The 14,424-nt window shown below is 42.8% G+C and overlaps 1 protein-coding gene across 2 annotated transcripts in view; it reads right to left on the bottom strand.

The window, feature by feature from the left end:
* Kiaa1324l (KIAA1324 like) overlaps window positions 1-5,814 on the bottom strand; it is a 190,637-nt gene extending 184,823 nt beyond the window's left edge. The window contains exon 1 of one of the 2 annotated variants that reach the window (XM_029535634.1): window positions 5,475-5,814. Coding sequence is in view for 1 of the 2 variants with exons in the window: in XM_021189956.2 (XP_021045615.1) it covers window positions 5,475-5,645 (171 nt within the window). In the remaining variant the exon portion in view is untranslated. The remainder of the gene's footprint in view (window positions 1-5,474) is intronic. The other variant, XM_021189956.2, reaches the window with a different exon arrangement.
* Between the last annotated feature and the right edge of the window lie 8,610 nt (window positions 5,815-14,424).

Here is a 14,424-nt window from a genome sequence, read left to right as displayed (position 1 = left end):
AAGCCAGTAAAGAACATCCCTCCATGGCCTCTGCATCAGCTCCTGCTTCCTGTCCTGCTTGAATTCCACTTCTGACTTCCTTGGTGATGAACAGCAGTATGGAAGTGTAAGCTGAATAAACCCTTTCCTCCCCAACTTGCTTCTTGGTCATGATGTTTGTGCAGGAATAGAAACCCTGACTAAGATGGTGGGTTTGTTTGGGATTTGCTTCTCAAGATTATAAAGCTCAGTGTGAGAAGAGGCCATATGGTTTTCATCACTTTACTACAATTACTTGGTACATAAGTACTGTGTGTGTGTGTGTGTGTTACAGACAACTACACATACACATACACACATTTATACACATTAAAACTAAAATATTATATTAACAAAGACAATAAATAAATAGGTATAGGTGGTTCATTCCATGGAAAATAAAATACAAACAGACCTTGACAGGTTTCTGACAATCAAAAGCAAGAATTCCAAACATTCCTTGTGGTGGTTTGAATACACTTGGCCCATGGGAAGTGGCACTACTAGGAGATGTGACCTTTTGGGACTAGGTATGGCCTTGTTGAAGGAAGTGTGTCACCGTGTAGGTGGGCTTTAGAGGATTCTCTGCTCAAGCTCTGCCCAGTTCAGAAGAGACTTTCCTCCTGGCTACCTAAAGAAGATAGTCTCCTCCTGACCGCCTTTAGATCAGCTCCTCCAGCTCCACGTCTGCCTGCACACTGCCTTCCTTCCCACAGTGATGATAACGGGCTAAACCTCTGAAACTGTAGGCCAGCCCCAAATTAATGTTTGCCTTTATAAGAGTTGCCTTAGTCATGGTGCTTCTTCACAGCCATGGAAACCCTAACTAAGACACTGCTAAAGAAAGCCACACTAGGAAAGTGTGCCACTATCTGCACTGAGTGTTCCTATTTTCATCCTGTGCTAAAACATGACACTTCACAGATCTATCAACTCTGGATTTTACATTGTAAATATTGATGGTGTGAATACTTGCTGACATTTGCCTAAAACATGGAAAGTGGCTCTGAGCATGAGAACTTGAAATGGAAAATTCACCTCCAGAGGCACATTGAGCAGGAGCCATTCTGATAACTATGTGAAAGCAGAGCTGTCCTATCTCCTTCAATGACAATATGACGTCACCCAGGACATTTGACCAGAGCCTCATTTACTTGTTTTCTGGTTTACATAAACTTGGACATGTCAAGCACTTCCCAAATCCTGGAAGGCTTATCACTATCCTATCCTATAACCCCTACCTTACCTGCTAGTTAATATCAACCCATCCCACTCGATTCTGGTAGACCCACCCTGGCACAGCCACCAGCAACATAATCACCTGTTTTTTTCCACTTCCATAGCTACCCCTGAATTGATGCCTTCCTTCTCCCTGTTACTGTCTCCTCCAGGGAGGTCTCACCTCTTTCCGTGTCCCACTCTTCCAATCTGGCCTCCACCTTACTGCCAAACTAATGTTTAAATCCTTCTCTTGCTCCTGGCAACCTATCAAATGAAGACCATGTTAGCCTGACCTAAGACCCTTCATGACCAGGCTCCTGTGCCTCTCAGATCCACTGCCCATTAAGTGTCTTGCCACTCACTGTATTTCAGCTGTACCCAATTACAACACAATACAGCTTTACGTTCCCTCTGCTTTTTGATCTCTGTGTTCTACACCTGAAATGCCTTTCCCTCATAGGAGCCAGGGTCAGGTCACATCTGGCTCTTATCTTCTTGGCAAATTCCTGCTCACCTTTCAGGCCCCTTCACCTCTTTGGCAGTGCTTTTTCCAATCTTTCCCTGTGGGTTCCGGGGCCGTTTGTCTCTCTCTTCTGGCAACAAGACTCTTACTTGTAACTGCTTGTTTACATATCTGCCTGATCCTTACTTACATATATCTTTATTTTATATTTATTTTGTAATACTTATCATGATATTGTGCCTGCAAACTAATATAAACTCACTAAATGTTGGTAGAATAAAAACTGTTAGCCAAAGTCATCATTCACTAAAAATTCGGAGACTAGTAGAATCATATTGTGCCAGCTTTTAGAGCCCTCAAGCAAGGATCTTCTGGTTGCAATTATCAAATTAAATAACATATACATAATCCACTTAGTTCTGTTCTTTTTCTGTTCTCACGAGCTCCCTTTTAATATCTCCATTGCAACTCTGAGTCATCTGTTGGCCTGGATACTTTTTTCCTCTGGCTGCCCTATTAGGTCCAATTAGTCAATTAGTCAAAAAGCTCACTCAAATTCACAGGTGTTGGCCTAGGCTATGAGCCTGGGCCTTTGAAGTCTCCCCCTAGATTCTTCCTGAAATATGAGCATTGAACTCCACTAATCTAGCAATAAACAATTCTCACACTGATACAATTTTTTTCCTGTAATATATTACACATCCTAATACTGAAATAGGTCATTGATTAGAGTCTGTTGGCAAGGGCAAAACAAACACATGAAACCCCAGAAAAGTGTTTCCTTCCACATACAAAACCCTAAATAACTCCATACAGCTCTCCTGTCCAGATTCCACTTGAGAACATCCATCGCATCCTATCCACGGCCTTCATCTATGGCTCATGGGCTTGACTTTTATTCCTCCCTCCCAGACTGACCCTTCCTGTTTGTGCTTGCACTTCCTCCCACTGATTTGGTCCCCAGCTGAACTTCCAAAAGCAATCATTTTACCTCCCCTCCGTCATCCAAAGACTCTAATAGTGCTGTACTTAGAACCTCACTTCAGAGTCCAATTTGCCACAAATCTAAGGTGAACCTTCTACCCACAGCCCAATTATATTTTTGGAGGCCCCTTTGTCTCATCTCAGGCAATCATCCTCAGGTGCCTCCCAGGCCAATTTTCTATACGGTCTTTTCTTTCCTCTTTCAAGTAAGCAAGGAAAGAAATCAGTCTTTGTAACAACATGGCTTATTTTATAAAAAATGTTGATAGAAGGTTGAAGTTGAGTACCCTACAGATTTTCTGTACCCCCTTAATAACATTCACGTTCTTAAGACCTGGCTTTAGTTTTCAGCCTTAAAGGCCTCCTCGATCTTAGCTGTTCTTGATCTTTCTGAACCTCACAAGGCTGCTGTCCATTTTGTTCAGCAATGGCTCCCTTTAATGTAAGAAAACCCAGGACTGAGCAGACCATCGTGTCTCCCAGCACTAAAGAGGCAAGATCCAGTCCCTCTGTAGTATGGACATGAAAACAAGTGGTTAAACAATCAGAATAGACAAGAAATGGCTACTTTATTCTGCTTATGGTCGTGGTTTAATAGCTATCTCTATCCCCTATATCCTGGCATCCCCAGACAGGAAGTCCTTACCCTCAAAGCCTGAGTATCATTTACCCCCTCATTTTCCTCTTCAAAATAATGGTAGACTAAAACAATGATCAAGAATACAAATTAGCTCAGCTGGCTAGTCTGGGTATGGACAATCAGCTTGTGACCATGGGAGGCCTCTTCTCTTTCCAGTGGAGCCTCTAACCCACCGTGCGTAGTCTCCCGCTGCCTACAGTCTGCAGGGAGAACATAAGTAGATCTGTGCATGACTGGTTCTAGAAACAAACTAGCCAGAGGCTGACTCAGTAGCATCCTCCTATAGATTTTGTCTCTTTTCATTTTTAAAGGGAAAAATTCAAAATTAAGATCAAAAAGCCTGGACCACATACAGTTTCTGAAACAAAGACAATGAGAGGCTGGAATTGGGATGAGCATCACCTTCTTGTACATTCTGTCATCGCCTTGCCGCAGTTCTGTATGATTATAGTCTAGAAATAGGGATGTGGCTCAGTTGGTAGAGTGCTTGCTTAGAATAAAAGGGGCCCTAGGTTTCATCCACACCACTGGGTGTGGTGACCTATACTGGTAATCCTAGCATTTGGGGTATGACCCATCACATAAGGAGTTTGAACCCAGCTTGGGTTAGAGAATATATATATATATATATATATATATATATATATATATATATATATATATCAAAGCATCTCTTCTAGTGGCCTTGACCTTTCCACTTCAAGAAGATTCTTCGATTCTTCACTACTAATAATTAGTGTTGCAAGGAACTTGGAACTTCACTTCATTAAAGAAACATGTTCTATAAACTGTGCCTGGGCAACTGGACAATAAAGTTTATCTTGCCACAAAAAGTTGTGGATGTCCAAAAAGCTGAATTCTATAGAACCCCATACACTGGACTATTCCCAGGTGACAAGTGTCAGGATACATATCGAACCAATACTAGCACACGCTGAAATTATGCACAGCTGTTTGCCAAGACTTTGCCCTGATTCACCAGCTACAGTACAGCTGCATATTCACACCCAAGCTTGCCATCTGACTTTCCATCATTGTGGGCTGTCCTGGGGCATGTATTGTAAGAGAGGGAGATGAAAACCCAGGATGATGGATGGTGTCTAAAAGGAGGATACTCTAATTCAGAAGTGGTTCCAGCATGCACAGAAACAGAATCTTGCCTTTCTTCTCAAAAGGAGCTAATGGCTAACCTATTTTTCCTGGATACATATAAAGAGCCCTTCACCTGAATTCCTAGCAATCTTCCTTAAAACAGCGTGTGTGCCTCACCTCTTCTCCAACAGGATCACTCAAAGTAGGTCAGAAATGTTACTTCCTTCCCCGCATTGATTTTCATTAAGAGAACACACTTTCTGGAGCATTAAAGGAAAAGATAAACACACAAAGCAACTTCCAGTGACACCCTCTGTAAATTTTTGGCACAGTAAGTCTCGTTTTCCCAAAAGCAGGAGAAAAATCTAATCACCCAAAATTTATCCTTCTTGGCTGTAAAGCAGCAGTAATCTTAAAACTGTAAAGTACACAGCTTCAGGACTTCCACCAGGTGAAGAACCTCCCCAAAGGAGCATATTCGCTTTGCCCATTCTAATTTTCTACATCACCAACCCGCCTCTTTCCTAAGTACTTTCTTCTCTGCCTTCTTCACATCCATGCCTTGCCAGAATGCCAAGAGACCACACTGTTCTGTATTTGAAAGCTGAGAGCATGAGGCTTGGATGAAAGCATTTGTGGAGACAGGGGAGCAGTGAAATCAGGGGAGGGAGGGTGAGTATCTAGGTCTCTCAAAAGCTATAAAGCCTTAGTTTTCTAAATCCTATGGGGCAGGGCTTCCCCAGTCTCCTCCCCTTCCTGAAATTTCTTTCTCAAACCCAGGTCCTGAGACCTGGCTCTCCAAAGGGGGCGCAGCAAAGTCCTTCAGAAACCCCCCCAAACACCAGCACGGAGAGAAATGCACCACCAGAAAGACAGAAAGCCTCTACACCCGCTCCTAGCCAGCTAGCAAGGGCGAGCAACTTCATCCCTAGGCAAAACGAACACCCCTGTCCTCCAAACCCGAAAAAGGTGATGGTCACTCTGAGCCAGGGTCCCTGAGATCGCCCCACCCCACACCCCGCCGCAAACTCCAAGTGGGGACCCGATGCTGCTCACCTCCTGGCACGCAGGAAGCGGGCGGCCGGAGGAGGACGAGTCCCCAGCCCAAACTGCCTGGCAGCCGGCGAGCGCCCAGCAGCAAATCCAGGCGGGGCTCCAGGGCAGCGAGCGCGCGCGGCGGGGACCCCGTCCCCTGCCCCGCGCCCGCCGCAGGGCGAGCAGCAGCATCACGGCACTGGATGGACTCGGCCGAGGAGGCTGCGCGGCTCCGGCTCCGGGAAGCGAGGACCGTGCTCTTGCCTCCTCTGGGCTCAGCTCAACTGGGCTGATCCGCCCGCTGACAGCTTGGCCGCTCGCAGCGCGGGCAGCCGGCGCCCGTGCTCCCGTCACGCCAGAGGGAGGGACCGTGGGACGCGGGCGCGGCGCGGGGGCGGGACGTGGGGCGGGGACGCGGGAGCCGGGAGCAGGTGGCGCGGGCTGCGGCTGAGGCCCAGCCCTGCACGCGTGGAGCGGTGGCACTGCCAACCGCGCAGGAGCCTTGTGACAAGATAGAGGGATTCAGAGAGACCAGAGACTCCTGGGTGTTGCTCCTCTCTAGAACCCTGTCGACACCCTAGGGATGTCTCTTATAAGGATCCACGCCTGGTAACCTCAGAGTGAATTTCTACAAGATTAGGGTTTGCTGAAATGGCAGAGAGGAAAGAGACCTGGGGTTTGTAGTATTGAGCTCGGGTTATCTCATCTATTTCATGAAAATGATAACAGTAGCCACCACGTGAGGTCGCCATGCGGGTTAATTAAGTTGATGTGCACAAAGCTCTTGGAAGGGTGCCTGCCTCACAGTAGATGGGAATAAAGTGGGGTACCAAACCTACTTCCTGCTGATTTAGGTATTATTTCATACAGATGTGTTGCCTTTGGCGAACAAACCTTTTTGCTTCTGGGAAAGCATTTATCCTGTACAAAAGCTGCAGTGGTGGTCTATTTTATGTGACCCCACCACTAGGCAGTGAAGAGTGACATGTCAATGGGAGGAGCTCAAGGATCCTCTGACCCAACTGACACACTAAATATAAATGGACCTGAACATGTCTGCAACAGAGTAAATACGTTCACTCAAATATATAAACATTTCCTTTCAGTTTTCTTCCACTCACGGTTTAGGAGTACCCAAACAGGCTCTGTTATCGCTTCGGTTTTTATTTCCTTTGTTTGTTTTTTATTCTTTAATCCATCAAGAATTTATGTGAGCCAAATTTATATTATCTTTGTCAACAACTAACCATATGTCTATGAATTAAAAACACTTTATTAAAATAAAGCCCATTTTAGTCAACATAAGTAGATTAAATTACATATTTGCCTAAGTAGCATTCTTTGTAACTCTCAATTAATAATTTCCTCTTAAAGGATTAAACAGCTTAGAGTTACTAGGTGTACATTGTTTTTCTTTTGTGCAGGGTACATCAGAGGTGAACTTCAGTAACACACAACAATCACAGAACTACATCAACAACACCACAGCTACAGGCATGCTTTCTACATAGATTTTTTTTTTCTTTTTGCAAGTAAACCAGATTGCAATATTAAATGACCGATGTTAGTAAGTATGAATTCAAGTAGCGAATGTTTGAAATATAAATTTTATACAGGTAGAATGAAATATTATGAAAGTGTTTCTACATGAATCTAGAAATGAGAACAATTTTAGAAAATGTGTGTGTGGATTATGCACTCCGGAACGCGGATATTCTTGAAAACAATTAGACAGCATACTAAAATATGTTTACTCAGTCAGGGAGCATGATGGAAGAGGAGACAAAACAAATATAAGAGCCAGAAGGAAGATAAAGAGGAGCGCTGCCTCAGGCTATCTCCAAGTACCACATAGCCTTCAAAGTCCTGAAATCGCAGCAGCCACGCCCACTGCACTGGGCTGTTAACAGGAAATCATGGGTCCCAGGGGACCGAAGCTCTCCTGCATGAACTATTGACTACTGATGAATTCTGGAGGAGGGACAGTTATTTCGTTCACTTGGGTCCCCAGAAGTGAGCCCACCAGGCTCTACTGGCTAGCTACCAACCCACGTTGACACAGATGTGTCTGGTTATGCTCAGGTGGTGACAAATCAAAAAAAAAAAAAANAACAACAACAAAAAAAAAACAAGCGTTGAGTGTAGAAAGGGACCTGTAGGGGAAGACAGGAAGGGGAGGAAGATAAAGGAGGGAAAAGTGAGAGGCATCACAGCACATTATAAACATATTTGAAATTGTCAAAGACTAAACTTAAAGTTATTAAAGTATGTGTACGCCTTTAGCTTTTTAAATTTTTATTTAATTTTTTTCATATACTATATATTGATATTTTTCCCTTCCCCTAGCTCCTCCCAGATCCTCCCCACCTCGCTACCCACCCAACTTCATGTTATTTCTGTCTTTCTGGTCATTTTTAATTCTAGCCATCTAAGAACTAGTGATTAAGGAGAGCAAGTTTTTGCACTCACTGTTGTTTAATTAAAAATGAAATAGCCTAAGTGCCCCCAAACGGGTAATAGTTAAGTAAATTATGCTTCTTCCTGTGGTAAAGCTATACCGATATTAAAGTTGTATTTTCAGAGGATACTAAGAGACTTGAGGAAGTGCAATTATACTTTATCAATGTTTAAAACCTGGAGACTCACCGTAAGTAGCTGGTCTCCAGGTGTGGGAGGAGAGAGTAGGGTGTGCAGTTGGGGTGGGTTTATTGAAGGAGCCTGATTAAAACAAAACCAAAGCTGTTGGCAGAGGCTTTCTAATAGACTAATAGCAAGACAGTTGTTTGCTTTCCTTTCTTCTTCTTCTTTTTTTTACAGAATTTGTTTTCACATTCTCCATAATTATTGTACAGTCTTATTATAACCATTATGTATCATTTGCATTCTCTGTGTTCTTTTTTTGTCAAACAATTCAGCCGTGGGAGAGGGATCAGATACACACATAAAAATGTCACCACCAACATTTCATCAATGTTATTTATAAAACAAACAAACAAAAAAAAAAGGTAAATGAAACCTAAATATCTAATACTAAGGGAAAATGAAACAAATAATGTTATATGTTAAAGAAACTCTTTATACAAATTAATTTTAGTGGAATTTATTTAAGGGGTATAAATATTTATGAACCAAATAGCACCGTAAACCAGAGAGGTCCACCTCGAAGCATCAGAGACTTCATTTTGAGACTATAGATGATATGACATATAGGAATAGCCTAATTGCAAACATTGCATCTGCAGCCCTCTACAGGGATAACTTATCAAAAACACATAAGTTATGAATTCATTGGTATAAATATCAGGACAAAATGAACCATTTTCCATAATATGCCAATATTCTGAATGGTACTGTTACATATAGTTGTACTAATGCTGTGTATCTGTAAGACACACACACACACACACACACACACACACACACACGAGAGAGAGAGAGAGAGAGAGAGAGAGAGAGAGAGAGAGAGAGAGAGAGAGAGAGAAATTGGTCACAGCATTTGCCAAATNAGAGAGAGAGAGAGAGAGAGAGAGAGAGAGAGAGAGAGAGAGAGAGAGAGAGAGAGAGAAATTGGTCACAGCATTTGCCAAATTTAGCTTACAACCTGTGATTGGCTGGAAAGGCTGCCAATCTCAGATACTTGTTTAAAGAATATGCTCTTTAGTTAGGTTGCAGCTCCCTGTTACACTAACTCAAGTTGAAGTCGGCTGCAGGTGTAGGCACCTTCTACATAATCTCATTTGACATGTTTATGCCATTTTACCCAACTACAAAGAAAGGTACCCGACACAGGAAACACTTGGGAAATTTTTTCCACTCAGTGAGGAAAACAATCACACTAAATTTATGTGCAGTATATTTTATGTATTAAATTTATTTATCAATATATTTTATGTATTAAAATATGAGCAGATTTCATTTAATTATCACCTAAAAGAATGAAAAATTAGGAGGAAGTATAAAGAGAGCTTTACCTGAACTTTTAATTTTGTGGAGGGGGTGCGTGCATACGCTCACTCACAAGTGTGTGTGTGTGTGTGTGTGTGTGTGTGTGTGTGTGTGCCTACGTGAAGGTTAATGGTCAACTTTGGATATGTTCCTCTGTCACTCTCCACTCTCCTTGTCTTCTTTTTGAAGACAAGGTCTATCACTAAACCTAGAGCTCAAGCTTCATCTTGGCCAGCTCTACAGAAAGTCCCTTGGCTCTTTCTGTCCCTTCTCCATCTTCTTCCAGTTCTCAGACACATCCCAACATGCCCAGCTTCTATCTGGATTTTGTGAGTATAAATTCAGGTTCTTTTGCATGCACAGAAAGCACTTTACCCACTGAGCTTTCCCCCAAGCCCTCAACTTTTACCATATTATTCTTAGTCTTTGTTTAGTTTCCTAAAGTCTATTTTTATTTATGTGTATATGTGCTCTGTATGTGCATGCTGTGTGTGTGTGTGTGTGTGTGTGTGTGTGTGTGTGTGTGTGTACAGAGACCCACAGAAGCCAGAAGAGGGTTTTGAATCCTTTGTAGGTAAAGTTAAAGCTGACTGTGGGCCACCCATCAACCCAACTCAGGTCCTTTGCAAGAGCATTGCTGAGTCATCTCTCCAGTCCCGGTATTTTATTTTTCAAATGAAAGAAGGCTCAAAGACGGATAGAGGAGAAAGAAAATGTAGGAAGCAAATATAAAGGTAATGTTTTGTTGTACTGGGTGGCAGTTATAATAATAACTAGCACTTACTGGACATTTAGTAAATAAACACTAGGAGTATTCTAAGATCAAGTACTTTGTTTAGTCCTGAAAAATCCTGTGGTATAAGTTACCTGACCCTATTTTATAGATAAAGAAAGAAAACCATAATTTCCTCAGCAGGAAAGAGCACAGGACTTCAGGCATGGGCAGATTTGTTTCACTGCTTAGAGAGTTAGCTATGGTATTCTCTGTACATTTCTATGCCTTTGAAATACCTGATAATTGAAATTATTGTGTGGAATCCATCTTAGTTAGGTTTAAAAATCCACATTAAAAATCCTGAAAGAGGAAAGAGAAGAAACTTAATAATATGCACGCTATCATTCGAGCTCTTGGGTTCAATGTTTAGCCCCATCCTTTAAAAATCAAAAAGATTGAGAGGAAAATAATAAGGGTGTTTTCTGGATTATTCTATCTGATTAAACTAAGCTTTTGTCTTTGGGGATTCATTTTACTAGTTGAACGAAAACAATAGTTTGCAAATTAAGTTTGTTTTGATTTGATTTTTTCTCCCTTATTTATTTTATGAGAATCTCATATATGAGCGTTGTATTTATCTGATCCATAATCAGACAGAGAGACAGAGAGACAGAGAGAGCTTGAGCCTGAGCCTGATTTGGGCTTTTGACAGCTCAAAGCTCATACCCAATGGAACACCTCCTGTAACAAGGCCACACCTCCTAACCCTTCTCAAACATTTCTATTAACTGGAAGCCCAACATTCAAATAAGTGAGCATATGGAGGCAATTCCCATTCAACCATCACAGTTCTTCAGCTCCTTTTCTGTATCATATTCTGCATTTTACATATAATTTTGTTATTTTGTAGGAAAGGAAGAATAAAGAATCCAGAAAAATAAAGGAATTTTTTCCTTTTTTGTAATTTGTTAACATTTCTTTTTATTCACTTTACATCCTGAATGCAGACCCCCACCCTCCCAGTCCCACTCTCACACACTCCTCCCTCATCACCCCCTCCCCTTCTCTTCAGAGGAAGTGGAGCACCCCCTTGGGTACCAGCGCACCCTGGTATATCAAATCAAAGGAGGACTAAGCATATCTTCTCCCCCTGGGGCCCAACAAGGCATTCCAAGCAGGGGAAGGAGATCCAATGACAGGCAACAAGGTTGGAGGCAGCTCCTGCCCCCACATGAAGTTAGGGTCCCACAGGAAAACCAAGCTGCACATCTGCTACATATGATGTATAAAGGACCCAGGTCCAGTCCATGCATGCCCTTTGGATGGTGGTTCAGTCTCAATGAGTCCCGATTGGCCCAGGCTAGCTGACTTTGTAGGTCTTCTTGTGGTGTCCTTGACCCCTTCAGCTTGCTCATTTCTATCCCCCACTCTTACGCAAGACTCCTGGGCTCCACCTGATGTTTGGCTGTGGGTTTTTGCCTCTGTTTCCATATACCCCTGGATGAAGCCTTTTAGAAGAGAGTTAGGCAAGGTGCTTGTTTGTAAGCATAGCAGAGTATCATTAACAGTGTCAGGAATTGGCTCTCTCCCATGAGGCAAGTCTCAAGTTGGGGCCAGTTATTTTTTGGCCCTTAATCTCTACCCCTGCACCTCTTGTAGGCTGGGTAAATTTTGAATTGAAGATTTTATGGGTCTCTTAGTGTTCCCTCTCCCTCCACTCAAAGTCCTGCCTGGCTACAGGAATTGGCTGCTTCAGACTCCATATCCCTCAATGTTAGGAGCCTCAGCTAGGGTCACCCCTATCATCTCCCAGGAACCTCCCCCATCCCAGGTCTCTAGCTTGTCCCAGAGACCATTTCATTTTTCTCTCCCAGCCCTCTCCCCACCTCATCTCCACTCCTGAAACCTGACCCGCACCCCTTCTACCCCAACCCCCACAGCTCCCTTTCTCGGTCCACTTCTGATGTCTATTTTATTTCCCCTTCTGCATGAGACCAAGCTTCCACCCTTGGGCCTTAGCTTCTTTGAGTCTCTGTACTGTAGCATGGTTGTCCTGTACTTTATGGCTAGTATCCACTTATAAGTGAGTACATACCATGTGTATCCTTCTGGGTCGGGGTTATCTCACAGGATTATATTTTCTAGTTCTATCCATTTGCCTGCAAATTTCATTAGGTCCTTGTTTTTAATAACTGAGTAGTACTCCATTGTATAAATATACCACATTTTCTTTATCCATTCTTCAGTTAAGTGACATCCTGGTTGTTTCTAGTTTCTGGCTATTATGCATAAAGCTGCTATAAATATAGTTGAGCAAGTGTCCTTGTGGTATGGTGGAGNATCTTTTGGGTATATTCCCAGAGTGGTATAGCTGGGTCTTCAGGTAGAACTATTCCCAAATTTCTGAGAAACCACCAGATTGATTTCCAAAGTCATTATACAAGTTTGAAGATTTCTAAAAGGGACAAAGAAGTTTATGTTGTTTTTTGTTTTGTTTGTTTTTTTATGAAGAAGGTCACTTGAATAAAAACTAACTTTGAAGGTCCCCATTTGTCTGTTTGTTTGGTTGTTTGGTTCGTTGGTTTTATTTTTTAAAGAATTCCTCAGTCTAGGCCGGTGCCCTGAGCAGACCTTGGGCGCAAACTCCGCAGCCAATCCCACAACACCCAGAGGCAAAACTGTATCAATTTTGAAGAAGAGGACTTTATAAGTTACTCTTATTCTGAGATGAATGCTTTTCAAAATCATCAGAGCCAAGGAACCAGGAAACCAAGCTACTCTTCAGAAGGTGACTGGATAAAGTGACGTATGTGCATCCACTCAGTGGGCCAATAAGGAGCACTGTAAAGAGACAATAAGAAGCACTGTAAAGAAATGTAAAGAAATTGATAAATGACTTCATTGGATAGACCATCTTAATACACACGCCATTTCTTAAGTGAATGTAACCTGTTCCCTGTGGGCTGAGAATGACGACAATCACTCAAGTCAAATAGCTTTGACCACAGCAGGAAATCTGTATCCAAAAATTGTGCCTACAATTCATTCCTTGTCGCAACAGAACTGTCAACTCTTAGCTTATCTACTATGGAGGTAAAATCCTTTGGTGACATGAGGGACATTTAAGTTCAGCCTTATTACAATGAACTCCAATAAACAAAAGTTGTTGTTATTTTGTGTTTGTACCACATTAGAGCCAAGATTCTAAGCTCTACTACAAACAAAACAAACAAACAGAAATATTTTATCTATTTATGTTCATTAAAAAAACTAATAGTAAAATATTATTTTAAAATATCATACAGTTAATATATTTGGAGTTATTTAAAATTTATATTGAGAAAAACATATATTTTCAGTATTGCTGTAGACAAGCATCTACATAAGACTGTTCAATTGAGTGTTGTTATATATCAAACAATTTTTATAATACTCATTTTTATTGTTACAATATTTTGCTGAGTTGGTAGGAGAGCCATCTTTGCTTGGGTGCACTGCCAGGGAGAGGGTGGCCTGCAGAAGCGACACAGCTTCTGGGAAAGATCCCATATCTGGCTCCAGTCATCCTGCACCTTTCCTGTCCAAGGAGGGGTGTCCACCCAGGAGGGTTCTCAAGGCCTGAGCTGGTAGGAGAGCCATCTTTGCTCCAGTGCATTGCTGGGGAAAGGGCGGCCTGCAGAAGCCACACAGCGGCTGGGACAGACTCCATTTCTGGCTCCAGACATCCAGCACCTTTCCTGCCAGAGGAGAAGTATCCGCCTGGAAGGGTTCTCAGTGACTGAGCTGATAAGAGAGCCATCTTTGCCATCTTTTCTCCGGTGCATTGCTGGGGAGAGGGCAGCCTGCAGAAGCAACATAGCTTCTGGGAAAGATCCCATTTCTGTCTCTAGACATACAAGCACAAGAGGAGAGGTGTCTGCCCGGGAGGGCTCTCACTGGCTGAGCTGGTTGGGGAGCCATCTTTGTTTCTGTTCGCCTAGGCTCAAGTCTGCACTGGTGAGAGTGAGAACCCCAGAAGCTACACAGCTTTGGGACAGACAGAAGCAACCTAGCTTCTGGAACAGACCCTGTTTTGGGCTCGAGATATTTGGGCACCTTCCTCACCAGAGGAAAGGTGGCCACCTGTGAGGGCTCTGACTGCCAGAGCATGTGAGAGAGACATATTGTGTCCAGGGTCCCTCAGTGGCTAGTCTGTGCAGTTGAGTAAATAAACTGCAGAGGCAACACATCTTCTGGGACAGGCCCTGCTTTGGGCCTACATCTTCAGGCAGGAGGCAGATCTGAACACCAGGCCTCTGTGCACCTTCCCTG

This window comes from Mus pahari, chromosome 2, assembly GCF_900095145.1.
Source record: "Mus pahari chromosome 2, PAHARI_EIJ_v1.1, whole genome shotgun sequence".
Taxonomy (NCBI): domain Eukaryota; kingdom Metazoa; phylum Chordata; class Mammalia; order Rodentia; family Muridae; genus Mus; species Mus pahari.
Note: the sequence above shows the minus strand (reverse complement) of the source record. Positions and strands in the feature narration are given on the sequence as shown.